The sequence below is a fragment of the Platalea leucorodia genome (assembly GCF_965183815.1).
Source record: "Platalea leucorodia genome assembly, chromosome: W".
Lineage (NCBI taxonomy): Eukaryota > Metazoa > Chordata > Aves > Pelecaniformes > Threskiornithidae > Platalea > Platalea leucorodia.
The window spans coordinates 33,308,578-33,325,704 of NC_138859.1; the positions used below are offsets into that span (position 1 = coordinate 33,308,578).

At 43.1% G+C, this 17,127-nt stretch overlaps 1 protein-coding gene across 4 annotated transcripts in view; it reads left to right on the top strand.

Moving 5' to 3' along the window:
• The window catches only part of LOC309601870 (putative global transcription activator SNF2L2), a gene marked incomplete at its 5' end in the record, with an annotated part of 160,288 nt that overhangs the window by 61,761 nt on the left and 81,400 nt on the right, over positions 1 to 17,127 (top strand). For all 4 annotated transcript variants that reach the window (XM_082335095.1, XM_082335092.1, XM_082335094.1 and 1 more), the window contains 3 exons: positions 7,808 to 7,915; positions 11,284 to 11,370; positions 12,202 to 12,248. In XM_082335095.1, coding sequence (XP_082191221.1) covers positions 7,808 to 7,915; positions 11,284 to 11,370; positions 12,202 to 12,248 — 242 coding nt within the window. The remainder of the gene's footprint in view (positions 1 to 7,807; positions 7,916 to 11,283; positions 11,371 to 12,201; positions 12,249 to 17,127) is intronic.

The window sequence follows — 17,127 nt, forward strand, 5'->3', positions numbered from 1 at the left end:
GACCGGCTGCCAACTGGATTTGACTCCATTCACCACAACTCTTTGGGCCTGGCCATCCGCCCAGTTTTTAACCCAGCAGAGAGTGCACTTATCCAAGCCATGAGCAGCCAGTTTCTCCAGGAGAATGCTGTGGGAAATGGTGTCAAAGGCCTTACTAAAGTCCAAGTAGACAACATCCACAGCCTTTCCCTCATCCACTAAGCGGGTCACCTTGTCATAGAAGGAGATCAGGTTAGTCAAGCAGGACCTGCCTTTCACAAATCCATGCTGGCTGGGCCTGATCCCTTGGTTGTCCTGTACATGCCGCATGATGGCACTCAGGATGATCTGCTCCATAACCTTCCCCGACACCGAGGTCACACTGACAAGCCTGTAGTTCCCCGTATCCTCCTTCCAGCCCTTCTTGTAGATGGGCGTCACATTTGCTAACCTCCAGTCAACTGGGACCTCCTCGGTTAGCCAGGATTGCTGATAGATGGTTGAAAGTGGCTTGGTGAGCAATTCCACCGGCTCCCTCAGTACCCTTGGGTGGATGCCATCCGGCCACATAGACTTGTCTGTGTGTAAGTAGCGTAGCAGGTCACTAACCCTTTCCCGTTGGATTGTGGGGGCTTCATTCTGCTCTCCATCTCTGTCTTCCAGCTCAGGGGGCTGGGTATACATAGAACAACTGGTCTGACTATTGAAGACTGAGGCAAAGAAGGCATTAAGGACCTCAGCCTTTTCCTTGTCACTATGTTTCCCCCCTGCATCCAATAAAGAATGGAGATTCTCCTTAGCTCTCCTTTTGTTGCTAATGTATTTGTAGAAACTTTTTTTTATTGTCTTTTACAGCAGTAGCCAGATTAAATTCTAGCTGGGCTTTGGCCCTTCTCCCTCTATAACCTCACGACATCCTTGTAGTCCTCCTGAGTAGCCTGCCCCTTCTTCCAAAGGTTGTAAACTCTCCTTTTTTTCCTGAGTTCCAGCCAAAGCTCTCTGTTCAGCCAGGCCGGTCTTCGCAGCCGCCGGCTCGTCTTTCGGCACATGGGGACAGCCTACTCCTGCACCTTTAAGATTTCCTTCTTGAAGAATGTCCAGCCTTCCTGGACTCCTTTGCCCTTCAGGACTGCCTCCCAAGGGACTCTCTCAACCAGGCGCCTAAACAGGCCAAAGTCTGCCCTCCAGAAGTCCAAGGTAGCAGTTCTGCTGACCCCCTTCCTTACTTCTCCAAGAATCAAAAACTCTATCATTTCATGATCACTATGCCCAAGACGGCCTGCAACCACCACATCACCCACCAGGCCTTCTCTGTTCAAAACAAGAGGTCCAGTGGGGCACCTTCCCTAGTTGGCTCCCTCACCAGCTGTGTCAGGAAGTTATCTTCCACACACTCCAGGAACCTCCGAGACTGTTTCCTCTCCGCTGTATTGTATTTCCAGCAGGCATCTGGTAAGTTGAAGTCCCCCACAAGAACAAGGGCTAGAGACTGTGAGACTTCTCCCAGCTGCTTATAGAATACTTCGTCTGCCTCTTCATCCTGGTTGGGTGGTCTATAACAGACTCCCACCAGGATATCTGCCTTGTTGGCCTTCCCCCTGATTCTTACCCATAAACACTCAACCCTATCGTCACCATTGTTAAGTTCTAGACAATCAAAACATTCCCTAATGGACAAGGCTACCCCACCACCTCTCCTTCCTTGCCTATCCCTTCTGAAGAGTTTATAGCCATCCATTGCAGTACTCCAGTTCTGCGAGTCATCCCACCATGTTTCCGTGATGCCAACTATGTCATAGTTTTCCTGCTGCACAGTGGCTTCCAGCTCCTCCTGTTTGTTGCATTGGTGTAGATGCACTTCAGTTGGGCTATTGCTCCTGCCACCTTTTTTGGGGGAGAAGCCCTAATTCCTACGTGACCATTCTCAGGCACTTCTGTGGTTTCTAACACATCCATAGCCCTTGCGTCTTTGCTGCCGCATGGATCTCCATCCCCTGCCTCCACTGAGATGGCAGACCAAAGGGCCTCACTAGCACACTGTCCCTCAAACATTGGCGTGCCACCCCCAGGCTTATCTCTAGTGAGCCTGGTTTTATCCCTTTCCCCCTTCCAATCTAGTTTAAAGCTCTTTCAATTAGCCCTGCTAACTCTTATGCAAAGATCCTTTTCCCCCTTTGAGACAGGTTACCCCATCTGTCGCCAGCAGGCCTGGTATTGTGTAGACTGACCCATGATCAAAAAACCCAAAATCTTGCCAGAGACACCAGGCTCAAAGCCAGGTATTGATCTGCTGGCTCTTCCTGCGTCTTCCCTCATCATTCCCTGCAACTGGAAGGATAGAGGAGAACACAACTTGTGTTCCCGATCCCTTAACCAGTCATAAAATCATATAGGCTGGAAAAGACCTCTGGAGGTCTCTAATACAACCTCCTGCCCAGAGCATGTCACTCAGGACCTTGTCTAGTTGAGTTCTGAATATCTCCAAGGATTGAGATCCCACAACATCTCTGGTTTCCTGTTCTAGTGTTTGACCACCCTCATGGGGAAATTTTTTTCTTTATATCTAATCAGAATTTCTCACTTTCCAACTTGTGACCATTGCCATTTGTCCTTGTTCTGAATGTTTCCAAGCAGAGTCTGGCCCATTACGTAGTTAAAGAAAGCAATAAGGTCTCCCGAACCTTCTCTTCTCCAGGCTGAACAAGTCCAGCTCCCTCAAACTCTCCTCATATGTCATGTGCTCCAGCCCTCTGTCCATTTTGGTGGCCCTCTGCTGGGCTTGCTTCAGTATGTCCATGTCTCTTGTGTAGTGGGGAGACAAAAGCTGGTCACAGCACGCCAGATGTGACCTCACCAGTGCTCAATAGAGGGGAAGGATTGCTTTCCTTGACCTGGTGGCTGCACTTTTGCTAATAAAGCCCAGGATGCTGTTGGTCTTCTTTGCTGCAAGGGTACATTGCTGGCTCATGTTCAACTTTTTGTCCACCAGAACTCCAAGGTCCTTTTCTGCAAAGCTACTTCCTAGCCAGTTGGCCCCCGGAGTATACTGGCATTATTCCATCCCCAGTGCAGGACTTGGCATTTCCCTTTGTGGGTCTCATGAGGTTCCTGTCAGCCCATTTCTCCAGCCTGCCGAGGTCCCTCTGACCTACAGCATATTGAGCACATATTGAGGTGGGAGTGAGCGAGCGGCTGTGTGTTGTTTAGCTACCAACCGGGGTTAACCCACAACAAATGTCTGTCAGAAACCTAAGAACTTCCTACTCCTTCCTGAATTTTCCTAGGTTCCCCATGCTTTATGTATGTCAGTCAGCCTCTAGCCTGCTTATTCCAGCACAGATGCAGGACTTTACACTTGCCTTTTTTGAACTCCATGAGGTTCCTGTCAGCCCATTTCTCCAGCCTGTCGAGGTCCCTCTGAATAGCAGCCCTGCCTCCAAGCGTATTGACCATTCTTCCCAAACTGGTATTGTCAGAAAAATTGCTGGGAGTGTGCTCTGTTCGATCATCCAGGTCTTTATTAAAGATGTTAAACAATATCAGACACAGTATTGATCCCCGAGGGATGTCAACTAGCAACTGCATACCAGTTAGGCTTTGTACCACTGATCACAACCCTCTGAGCACAACGGTCCATCCAATTTTCCACCCACCTTATCGTCCACTAATCCAGTCCAGATATCACCACTTCAGTTATAAGGATACTATGGGAGACTGTGTCAAAAGCCTTGCTAAAGTCAAGGTAAACTAATTCCACTGCTCTCCCCTTGACCACACAGCCAGTCAAACTGGTTTAAGTGGTCTCTAACTGTATTTTCCTCTACTATGAGTAATGTTTTACTCCCCCAGACTCTGCCACTAGGCTCAGGGACCTGTGAAGCCTGAGGACAAGCCTTACCAGCAAAAACTGAAGCAAAAAAAGGCACTGAGTACATTGGTCATTCCTGTGTCCTTTGGCACTAGGTCCCTTGCCCCATTGAGCAGTGGACCTCTGTTTTCCTTAGCCTTTCTTTTACTGCCAGTGTACCTATAGAAGCCCTTCTTGTTGCCCTTCATATCCTTCTCTAGTTCCAACTTGAGCTGAGTTTAGGCTTTCCTAACTTCATCCTTGCACTCCTGGGCAATGTCTCTATATGCCTTTCAGGTAGCCCATGTCTGTCTCCGCCTTCTGTGTGCTTCCTTTTTGCATTTGAGCTCAGTCATGTGTTCCCTGTTCATCACGCTGGCTTTCTGCCATGCTTGCTCGACTTCTTCCACGTCATAAGAAACAACTTCTGCTCTGAGGAGGCTGTCCTTGAAGATTATCCACCTCTCCTTGGCCCCATTGCCCTCCAGAGCAGTCTCCCATGAGATCCTGCCAAGGAGATGATACCTGAACAAGCTGAAAACTGCTCTCCTGAAGTGCGGGGCTGTGATTCTATTTGTCTTGCTCACTTCTCTCGGGATCCTAAACTCCACAATCTCATGGCTGCTGGAGCCAGTGCAGCCCTCAGCCTTCACATCTTTGAGCAGTTCTTCCTTGTCTGCAAGTAACATGTCTAGCAGAGCATCTCTCCTAGTCAGGCCATCCAACACCCGTGTCAAGAATTTGTCTTCAACACACTCCAAAAATCTTATCAACTGCTTGTGCCCAGCCATGTTGCCCTTTAAAAAGATCTCAGGGTGGTTGAAGTCCCCCATAAGTACCGAGGCCTGTGATCAGAAAGGCTTCCTCCAGCTGTCTAAATGAAACCCTCAACCCCTCATCCTCACTTTCCCAGCTTGACCTTCTTCACAGAATAGCTGAGGTTGGAAGGGACCTCTTGATCTAGGCTAGCCCTCCTGCTCAAAGATAGGTCACCTAGAAGGGGTTGCTTAGGAATTTGCCCAGTTATATTTTTAATATCTCCAAGGATGGAGACTCCACAACCTCTATGGGCAACCTGGTCCAGTGTTTGACCATCCTCACAGTAAAAAAGCCTTTTCTTTTGTTTAAATGGAATTACTTATATTTTAATTTGTGCACACTGTCTCATCCTGTCACTGGGCACTACTGAGAAGAGTCTGTCTCCATCTTCTTTAATACCTTCCACAACATATATAGGCACAGATAAGATTCCACCCTGAACCTTCTCTTCTCTAGGCTAAACAGTCCCAGCTCCCTCAGCCTCACCTCATATGAAAGATGCTCCAATCCCATAATTATATTTGCAGCCCTGCTCTGGACTCACTGCAGTATGTCCATACCTTTCTTGTACTGGGGAGCCCAGAACTGGACACAGTACTCGAGATGCAGCCTCACCAGTGCTGAGTAGAGGGGAAGGATCTCCTCCTTCGACCTGCTGGCACTGTTCTTCCTAATGTAATCCCACATGTTGTTGGCCTTCTCTACCACATGAGAACATCGGTGGCTCATGTTCAACTTGGTGTCCACCAGTACTCCCAGGTCCTTTTCTACAAAGCTGCTTTTCAGCCAGCTGGCTCCCAGAGTGTAGTGGTGCATGGGGTTCTTCCTCCCCAGGGGCAGGACTGGGCATTTCCCTTTGTTGAACTTCATAAGGTTCCTCTCTGCCCATTTCTCCAGTCTGTCAAGGTCCCTCTGGATGGCAGCACAACCATTTGGTGTATCAGCCACTCCTCTCAATATTGTGTCATCTGCAAATTTGCTGAGAGTGCACTCTGTCACATTATTCACATCATTAATGAAGATATTGTATTTGCCAAATAACTGACCACTAAGGAACACCACTAGTGACTGACCTCCGACTGGACTTTGTGCTACAGATTACCACCATTTGAGCCCAGCAGTTCAGCCAGTTTTCAATCCTCCTCACCATCCACTTATCCAGTACATGCTTCATCAGTTCGTCTATGAGAATATTATGGGAGACAGTGTCAAAAGTCTTGATAAAGTCAAGGTAAACAACATGCACTGCTTTCCCTTCATCCATCCATTAGGCTGTAGATGTTGTCTATCTGGACTTTACTAAAGCCTTTGATGCCATTTCCCACAGCATTCTCCTGGAGAAACTGGCTGCTCATGGCTTGGACAGGCATACTCTTTGCTGGGTAAAAAACTGGCTGGATGTCTACCACAATAGCACCTGCATTGATTTGTCCTCTGATCATAAGCTCTCAACTGGCACATCACCTGCTCCAAGGCAAATCGCTGTGCATTCAAACCCCTCCCGTGCATAGGGCACAATCCCCTGTCCTCACCTTCCCAGTCTGTCTTTCCTGAAGAGCCTGTACCCATCTGTGGCAGCACTCCAATCGTGAGCTATCATCTCCCACATCTCTGTAATCCCAATGAGATCAGAGTTTTGCCAATGTGCATGGACTTATAATTCCTCCTTTTTGTTGCCCATTCTGCATGCGTTTGTGTACAGGCACTTGAGATGGGCCCCAGTCATGCTGCTTTCATAAGGGAAGCACAAGAACCTCCCAAGTTGTGCTCCCAGATACTTCTTTGCTGCCCCCCATGCCTTCGTTTTTCTTCAGGTAATGACACTCCTTCCCTGATGTACCTAGTTGAAAGCTTTCCTCACTAGGTTAATGAAATTGTTAGCAAAGACGCTTTTTATTTTGTTTGTTGCAGAATAACTGGAATTACTATTTAGATCAGGTCAGAACAGAAGCAGTTTATTACTATAGCTATAGGAGAGAACATAAAGCAGCAGAGTGACAGACTCTGCTGATATGAACTCTGCCCAAATAGGGCAGTTACAGAGTTTATATACCTTTAGGTTATACAACTCGTTCTTCACCAAACCATGTCAGAGAAACAGGACTACAGTAAATTGCAGCAAAGAGCAGTAACATGTGGATTACTTCATATAGGGAGGCTCCAAACAGTCAGATAAGGAAGCTCTAGACAGTACCTCTTTTTTATAAATAATTCACTCCTTTGTTAATTAAATTGTGCTGACTCGGTGAGGCTGTTTTAGGTCATGCTGACATGTATTTCTTAACTAGTGAGGCCTCCAAAGGCCTATGAAGTGTTAAATGTAACTGTTAACTTCCACAAGTTTATTTATGAAACATTAAGCATCTTGCTCTTTTTTTCTTTTAATCACTTCTTGCATTATTTGTCACCATTATTCTGTCTTCATTATGTGACTATTTTCATTTTGGCCTAGTTATTAAAGATAGTGAAGTATACAAGCCTGCCAGTCAAAAAAATGTGTGTTAAATTGGTACATGAAAACTTTTCTTGTGTTACTGGACTTAAGGGTAGTGTGCAGTCAAAACATTCTGAAACTAACTTATTTTAATCATATTTAACAAGAAGTCAAAATTAATTTGGTGTTCATACTCTACTTCATTAGTTCCCCTTTTTTTTAGTAGATATTGAGAAACAAAATAGCATGTTTCCATCCCCACATTGGTAAGTAGAATGCTACTTAGGACTGTAAGTGATGTTATTTATGTTATTTATGTTGTGCCAGGTTGTGCCAGTTGTGATTGATGCTTTGCAGGTATAATAAATTTCACAGCTTATTAGCCATTCAGTCTTTTGACAGTTGGTTAAAATTATAAGAAGAGAGAAACAGGAAATAATAATTCCTTTTTTATATGTTTGGTAAAATAGCACTGAATCTACAGTCATGCCCTTAGAATCTATGTGTCTTGTAGTAATCATAAATCCCACAGTTAATCTTTTCAAATAGTCATTATTATGCTTGCAAGTGGATTGCAACTCGTTTAAAGGTGATGTTATGATGAGGATCAAATAAGTATAATTTTTGTTTTGTTTAGGATGGCAAGGACTTGGAATTAAAATCATACTGAAACGATTATATCTTGGTAAAATTTGACACTGTATTTGTTAACTGTCTTTTTACACTAGGTTGAATATGTAATCAAATGTGACATGTCAGCTCTTCAGAAGATTCTGTACCGCCACATGCAAGCCAAGGGAATCCTTCTCACAGATGGTTCTGAGAAAGACAAGAAGGTACAAAGGGGAAACTAGAACACTTATGGAACAATAGATCATGATCATGTGTTAACTACATGACTTCTTTTAAAAAAAAAATATTAATAAGTAGATTCTTACCACAGATGTCTTTGAAGAAAGAAATCTCAATTAGACGTGCTTATTTTTTAAAAGACAGTAGTTTGTGCCCTCCATTCATAAGGTAAAAATATGCTGAGTTTAATCCAGTAAAAAACCTGACTAATTGGGATTGTGGCAGCACTGACTACTACCGGGTGTTCATCTTTTCTCTCAGAGCCATTATTAAGCACAAATCTTGTTTTGGCCAGCTAGGGTATGAGTGTCTCTGTTCATACATACAAATAACATCTGTTCATGCAAAAAGGTGTTAAAAGAAAAATAAGATTCAAAAAGTCATGTAGTCATACATTAGAATACTCCAAAATAAATGTTGACTTTTCTATCTTAGGACTTTGGCACATGGTCAAGTTATTGTAGAGAAGACAAGTAGCCATACATCAGCTTGTCTGTAAATACATATTTTACATTGCAATAGATGTGAGGTAGGTTGGATTTACTGTGAGATTCCTCAGAGTAAGATCATGTAGGCACTTAGAGCAACAAACATGAGCCAGCAATGTGTCCTTGTGGCAAAGAGGGCCAATGGTATCCTGGGCTGCATTAATAGGAGTGTTGCCAGCAGGTCGAGGGAGGTGATCCTTCCCCTCTACTCAGCACTGGTGAGGCCACACCTGGAGTCCTGTGTCCAGTTCTGGGCTCCCCATTACAAGAGAGCTACTGGAGAGAGTCTAATGAAGGGCCACAAAGATGATGGAGTGGAGCATCTCTCATATGAGGAAAGGCTGAGAGATGGGACTATTCAGCCTAGAGAAGAGAAGGTTCAGGAGGGATCAATGTATAAAAATACCTGAAGCGAGGGTGCAAAGAGCCAGGCTCTTTTCAGTGGTGCCCAGTGACAGGGCAAGAGGCAATGGGCAGAAGCTGAAACACGGGAGATTCTGTGTGAACATCAGGAAACACTTTTTTACTGTGAGGGTGACTGAGCACTGGAATAAATTGCCAGTTGTGGTTGTGGAATCTCCATCCTTGGAGATATTCAAAAGCTGTTTGTACATAGTACTTGACAACCTGCTCTAGGTGGCCCTGCTTGAGCAGGGGGGTTGGGCCAGATGACCTCCTGAGGTCCCTTCCAACCTCAACCATTCTGTGGTTCTGGGAAGCTGGTGTGTAACAGCTTGTGTGTGCACCAGTCTCATATATTGGTCCTATTATATGTGTTTTCATGATACAATATGATTGCACGCTATTTTTCCACCTGCCTCCTGCCAATTTCATTGTCACAATGGATGATATTGTTTTTCAATATCTTATTTTGTTTTAACCTCTATCAGATGTTGTCTGATGTGTTGTTTACTGTTGAGTATTCAAACCCTGCTCTAAAAACAAAGTTAGTCCTTTCCTTGTAGGATCTTCTATGACAGTCATCTCTATATAGGTTCTGAGTACTTTGCAAACATTGGTTTACTTTCTTTTGTTGTATTTTTAATGTAATTTTTCAGCTACCATTTTTTAAGCCTTAGAAAATGTCATTTGACACATTTACATCCAAAGGAGGTCATCAGAATGATTTGAAGTATAGAAGCACTACAGAGACCTATGCTAGAGGTTTGAGTTACTTGAATAACTGATAGTAGTTGCCTTTTACAATGCAACATTTGATGTGGTTGAGGGTTTAATACATATTCTTCAATTTGCATTGCATGTTCTTCAATATTCTTTAATACATAGTCTTCAATTTGCTCTAAGATCTGGAGAGAGGGTACTTGAATGGATGTTGTCCCTCCTGCTCATCTCTCCCTATTCCTGACCTGACTGTGATGCCTTTTACCATAACCACTTTGACTGGTCCATGTCCAGTCTATTTTCTTCCTCATCCCAACATCTTCTGCTAGTTCAATTTACTATGCCTAACTAGGCCCAGTTTCCTGGCACAGCCATTCCTGTTGCCCTTCCTCTGACTCAAGATTTGTGTGCAGTCACCTTACTCAACTAAATAGAGGTCAGCCATCTCTATGCCCTCATTCCCTGTTCCCAGTCCACCTCAGCAGGTTTATGTCCACCTCAGCATTGACTATCTTACATCCTGTTCCTTGTTCTAACTTCCCCCCACCCCCCCAATTTCATTTTGCATCCCAGCCTTCTGCTTACCTCTCTGTCTGGTTTCTCTTGTTCACTATTTCAGAATCTTCTCTCTGCTTTTTCTTCCTTGCTTCCCTGCCCAGCTCTTTGCCTTAAGCAGTTCTAACTGCCTCTGCTGTCCTCTAGCTTTCTAGTCTCTTTGGCCAGAACACTGCAATCTCAACTCCCTCATACTCATAGGTCCAATTTTTCCCCATCCTCCAACTTTTTTCTTTTCTGTAAGTAAGTAATTCATCAGGTTCTCTTATTCATGCTTCCTGGTGCCAGCAGAAGGAGGTGGTGGTCATTGAGAACTCTTGGCTTTGAAGATCCAGTAACTATGGTTTTAGGGAAAACTGTCATTCTGCAGCTCTGGCCTGCAATCTGCTCAAACTAGAGAGAATTCATTAGGATGCAAAGCTCTAGTAAACATTTCATAAACAAATGCAAACTGCAGTTTGGAGCAAATTGAGATGATAGACTTTCAAGGGATCAACAGTAGACTTTAACATGTGGACTACCCCCAATCAAATGTCAGTTCCCTTCCAGAGATGAATTTACTAGAATATAAAATGATCACATAATGTACTTTTTCCTAATCTCACTCTTGGAAATGTCTGAATTGTTTTGGCTGAGATATTTTAAAATAATTTCACCTGAGTGACATAGTGAGTTTGGAAATTGTACCAACTCTGGTAACAGTTTCACAAAGTTATAGCAAATCAAAATGGGACCTTAAAGTGAGAAGTGTTAGTCAGTCTTAATATGGTGTTACCAAATGTATTCATCAGTGATAATTAGATTGTAACCATCCCAGCTTAGTGGAACACTTGATAATATTTTACTGTTTACAGTTTACATGGTTTCATAAATAAGCAGTAGAAAAAAGCAGCAAATGCTTATTGTGACTGCTATAGACAGATATGAGATGTAGTACACTTTCCAGATTACTTGGAAGTCTTTGATCTCCTTGTCTTTTTGGATCATCCTCATGATATTTTAATTTGAGCAGCCAGATAACTGCACCTTATTTCACAGCTTCAAATATTTTTATTTCATGGTGATATGGTGTTCTGCTTTGGGTTAGAAGTATTTTTATGTCTCCTTTTGAAAATGGGTTTCAAAAGTTTCATTAACAAGCTAGGAAATGGGTTTCATAATATGATTTGTGGTGTTTGCTTCCCTAGGGAAAAGGTGGGGCAAAAACTCTTATGAACACAATCATGCAATTGAGAAAGATATGCAATCACCCGTATATGTTTCAACATATTGAGGTAAGTCTGTCATGTTTGATTTTGGGGGCCTTTTTTATTCAGGTGGCTAACATAGTCAAAAACTGCTAGCGCAGGAGGGAACATCTTTGGCAACAACACTTGTGCTGGAAAGAACACATTTGGGAAACACTCATTCCATTCCTCTGTAGAATATATGCATTTGTTCTTTTTGAGGCACTATCTTTAAAAAATAGTTTTCTGAGTTTAAGATATTCCATATCAACTTGCCACTACCTGTGCTTAAAATAAAACTAAATTTTAAAATAGAGATATCAGTTTTAAATGCCATATAGCAGAACATATAGTAGAACCTTGTTATCTAGCAGACTGCTAATCTTTTAGAATATCTATCAAAAATTGCCCCCCCTCCATACCCCTCCTTTTTTTCAGCAAAAATTTGTTTACTGTGTAGCATTTCTCATTACTGAGCTCAAGCTAACTAAAATGTAGCTACAATATACAAAGAAATGAACAAGTATCTCCTGTGGTGTATTATTGTGTTTTTTATTGTTTGCTCACTTGCTTATTAACTCATGAAATTCAGTATTTTGCAAATGGGTCTCGCAGTAATCAGTGCAAATTAATTAGGTTCTACTGTAGTTGTAATCTGGTAAAAAGCATACAGAGGGAAATTATTCCTACAAGCCATGCATTTTAAATAAAGCAGTAGCAGGAAAACATCAGAGTACTTGTGCCACAAGGCAAATTCCAAGGGTATGAGTGTAATGGGACTCAAACCTCATTCATATAATTTCTTGATACAGGGATGCATAATTTTGGCCACTGTATAGACTGTGTCTAATATTCTGTTTATTGCTTATAATTCTGCAGGAATCCTTCGCTGAACATTTAGGCTACTCAAATGGTGTCATCAATGGGTAAATCTTTGTCTTCATATATGCTGCAATGAAACAATTATATCATATCTTGTTTCCAAAAGCTATATGTTCTCAAAAACTAAGCAGTTTCTAAGATAAATCTAATCAGCTATAGAAATGACATGCTTTAGAAGCAACCTAACCAGCTTAAAACTCTTCCTATAGTCCCCCAGCCTAAGGGACTGCTTCTTACTTCAAGGGATGTTTCCTCTCCGAAATGGCAGTTTAAAGTTGCTTTTATAGCTGGATGGTAATTAGAATCTTCTGGACTCCAGTCTTGTCCTTGACTGATGCTGAAGCACTGCTGAGTGACTAATGTCAAAGCAAGAAAGTTTTTATCTGATTTAGTCTTGTGCTTTGAAAAAAGCATTCAGCTAAAGCAGAGAATGGTTAGGAGAATTCTGAAGATGGTTTTCCATTATTTTCATTAACATCATACCAAGATATAGGATCCTTTCTTTCACAAAACTTCCAGTCCTTGGGAAATGACTGAACATGGTAGAAATGATTGCTGGTTCTTCAGAAAGCTTTTATTCCTGTTGTAACAGGAGTCTTTTTTCTTTTTTCTTTCCCATCACATAAGGAAGAATTATGGTGGTCACATACAGGATTCTTGTTTATTTATTGATAACTGTACACTAGTCCTTGCTAAATTAGGGACAAGATTGAAACCTTTGCCCAACTGCAATGGCATGAGACATTATGTCACCTGGAGAAGACAAGGGGCAACGGGTACAAGTTGCACCAGGAGAGGTTTCATCTTGACATAAGAAAGAAATTTTTCACAGTAAGAACAATCATTCACTGGAACAACCTCTCCAGGGACGTGGTAGAGTCCCCATCACTGGAGGTTTTCAAGATACAATTGGACAGGGTGCTAGATAATCTCATCTAGGCTCCCTTTCCCATGAAAGGTTGGACCAGATGATCTTTTGAGGTCCCTTCCAACTGGGGCTGTTCTATGATTCTATGATTATCAAAACTTCCTTACAGAGGTCCCTGGTGTTTTCATATCTGTGATTTATTATTATTTGTTACAGTACCATTTCTCAGTTTTAATTTGTGTCCTCTTTGTTTTTATTCCCTTTCAAATTAGGGAAATATTAGCAAACTTTCTCTAACGGAAAGCATTTAAATTCCTCTGTTATTGTGGCTCATTCAAGTATTGGGCTACGAATTATTTCCAGTTAGCTTTAATATACCTCTGATTTTATGGGGGGTATGTTTTCTTATTACATTTGCAACTAGATTATTGGCATCTGTCCACTCTAATTTTTTTGTCAGCAATTTAAATGAACCTTGTCATAACAAAATTTCAAGTTTACTACTAAACTACTAATATTTTGCTTTTCAAAAACTTTGTTTCTTTAACACAATTCTTATAATCCAGCAACACATTATATTTACATAAAATGTTTAAACTGATACTTCAGTGATACTTGTACCCAGTTCTTAATTGTTCAAAGGCTATGTCAGTAATTTCCATAAAGAACTATTAGACTTTAAAGATCTCTTGGCACCAAGTCCTGGCTCATTTGCTCACAGGTTCTCTTGACATATATGTTTTTGATAAAGACCATGTTAAAAAAGATTAGAATCATAGAATAATTTAGGTTGGAAGAGAACTCCAGAGGTCACCTGGTTTAACCCCTATGCAAAGTGGGTCAGGTTGCTCAAGGACTTGTCCAGTCAAGTCTTGAACACCTCCAAGGATGCAGATTATACAGCCTCACTGGGCAACCAGTTCTAGTATTTGACTACCCTCATGGTAAAAAATATTTTTTCCAATATCTTATCAGAATTTCCCATGTTCCAACTTGTATCTATTGCCTCTTGTCTTATTACTGTGCAGCTCTGAGAAGAGTCTTCACTGTATCCTCCCATTAGGCAGTTGTAGACAAGCAGTAAGGTTTCTCTGAGCCTTCTCTTATCTAGACTGAACAAATCCATCTCTCTCAACCTTTTCTTCTATGTCATGTGCTTCAGTCCCCTGAGCATCTTGGTGGCCCACCTCTGGACTTGCTCCAATATGTCAATATCAATGCGCAGCAATAAGGATGATGAAAAAAGAGATGGAAAGGATCTTCTCCAACACCCTGCAAAAACAAGAGCCTGAACCCCCACCTGCACAGAAAGAGCAACCAGAGTCTGTACTCATTGGGGTGGCAAATGGAGACTCCCATGATGGTGAAGGCTAGAAGCTTGTGACTTCTGGCAACAGGAGGAAGGCTCCTGCTTCACCTGCAGATCTGCAACTACAGAATAGGTGCTATGATCTCATTGGGATCATGGAGATGTGCTGGGATAGCTCACATGACTGGAGTGCTGCCATGGATGGATACAAGCTCTTTAGGAAGGACAGGCTGGGAAGGCAAGGAGGGGGAACTGTCCTTTATATGAGACAGCAGCTGGAATGCATGGAGCTCTGCCTAGGGATGGATGCTGTGCCAGTCAGGAGTTTATGGGTTAGGATTAGAGGGCGGCACGATGTGGGTGACATTGTGGTGGGCACCTGCTATAGACCGCCTGATCAGGAAGAAGTAGATGAGGCCTTCTTCTTACAACTGGAAGAAGCTTCATATTTGCAGGTCCTGGTTGTCATGGGGAACTTCATCCACCCTGATATCTGCTGGGAGGACAAGACAGTAGGGCATAAGCAATCCAGGAGGTTTATGGAGATTTATGGTTTATCACTGACACAAGTGATCAAGGAGCCAGTGAGGGGAGGCACTCTGCTGGACCTGAATACCTCCAAACTAGGAAGGACTGGTTGGGGCAGCCTTGACTGTAGTGACCATGAGATGGTGGAGTTCAGGATCCTGAGAGAAGGGAACAAGGCAAATAGCAGGATCATAACCCTAGACTTCAGGAAAGCAGACTTTGGCTTTTTCAGGGATCTGCTTGGAAGAATCCCATGGGAGACAGTCCTAGAAAGCAGAGGGGGTCTGGAAGAGCCAGTTGATATTCAGGGATCACCTTCTCTCAGCTCAAGAATGGTCCATCCCAAAATGCAGGAAGTCAAGCACAGGTCGCAGGAAGTATGGATGCACAAGAAGCTCCTGAGTAAATTCAAACATAAAAAGGAAGCATACGGGAGGTGGAAGCAGGGACAGGTGATCCAGGAGGAATATAGAGACACTGTCCGAGCATACAGGGATGCGGTTAGGAAAGCCAAAGCCCATCTAGATTTGGATCTGGAGAGGGATGGGAGGGGCAACAAGAAAGGCTTCTGCAGGTATATCAACAGCAAAAGGCATGAAGTCCAGCTGGAGGCCAGTCACTAGTGATGTCCCTCAGGGGTCAATACTGGGGCACATACTGTTTAACCTCTTCTTTTCTGACCTGGATCTTGGGACAGAGTGCACTCTCAGCAAGTCTGCAGATGACAGAGAATTGGGAGGAGTGGCTGATACACCAGGTGGTTGTACTGCCATTCAGAGGGACCTCAACAGGATGGAGAAATAGGCAGTTCAACAAAGGGAAATGCCATGTCCTGCACCTGGTATGGAATAAACCCATGCACCAGTACAGGCCGAGGGCTGACCAGCTGGAAAGCAGCTCTGCAGAAAAGGACCTGAGGGTCCTGGTGGACAAGAATCTGACCATGAGCTGCCAATGCACTCTCATGGCAAAGGAGGCCAATAGCATCCTGGGCTGCATTAGGAAGAGCATTGCCAGCAGGTCAAGGGGGGAGATCCTTCCCCTCTACTCAGCACTGCTGAGGCCGCATCTCAAGTACTGTATCCCGTTCGGGGCTCCCCAGTACAAGACAGACACGGGGATACTGGAGTGAGTCCAGCAAAGGGCCACAAAGATGGCTAAGGGTTTGGAGTGTCGTGGAATAACCAGAATTACTATTTAGATCAGGTCAGAACAGAAGCAGTTTATTACTATAGCTATAGGAGAGAACACAGAGCAGCAGTGAGAGACTGCTGATGTGAACTCTGCCCAAATGGGGCAGTTACAGAGTTTATATACCTTTTAGGTTATACAACCAGGTTCTTCACCAAAACTGTCAGATAAGTAGGATATGGTAAATATCAACAGCAATTGGAATTCTTCATATAAGGAGGGTTGAGACAGTATATCCTTTTATGAATAATTCACTCCTTTGTTAATGAAATCTTGCTGACTGGTGAGACCATTAGCTGCAAATGTTTCTTAACTAGTGAGGCCTGCAAAGGCCTATGAGGCATTAACTATTTTGCTTCCACAAGAGCATCTGTCATATGAGGAGAAGCTTAGATCTGGGACTGTTTAGCTTGGAGAAGAGATGGCTATGGGAGGGATCTTATCAAAATGTCTAAATACCTCATAGGAGGAGTAAAGAAGATGGAGCCAGACTGTTCTTAGTGACACCCAGTGGAAGAACAAGAGATACTGCCTCATTCCACATCTTCTATGTCCATTTCAGTATCAATCATTAGAGTCTGCACACGGCAATGATCTAATTTAGAAGTTACAGAAGATATTTCAGGATTAACAGAATGTTTTGATATTTTTTCTCATTCTGTACAAGAAGGAAGTGTGTTTTTCCTATCCTAAAATCCAAGTGCATATATCATCCTAAATTATTTATAACACTTGACTCCATCATTCCATGTCTCCAAACTCAAGACTGTTTACAGATTTCCATCTGTTGGATTCACACTTTCACATTAGGAATCTCCCCTTCCCTCATCAAAGAAGATATTTCAGATTCTCAATGAAACCTAGGTGGTAACAGGATGTTTTACCCAGGGACTTTCCTGGACCCACCATCAGTGAAGAAGGAGTTAGTATGTGAATTATTACAGGAGCTTGACCCCTACAAATCGATGGGCCCTGACGCCATCCACCCAAGGGTGTTGAGAGAGATGGCTGATGTCATTGCGGGGCC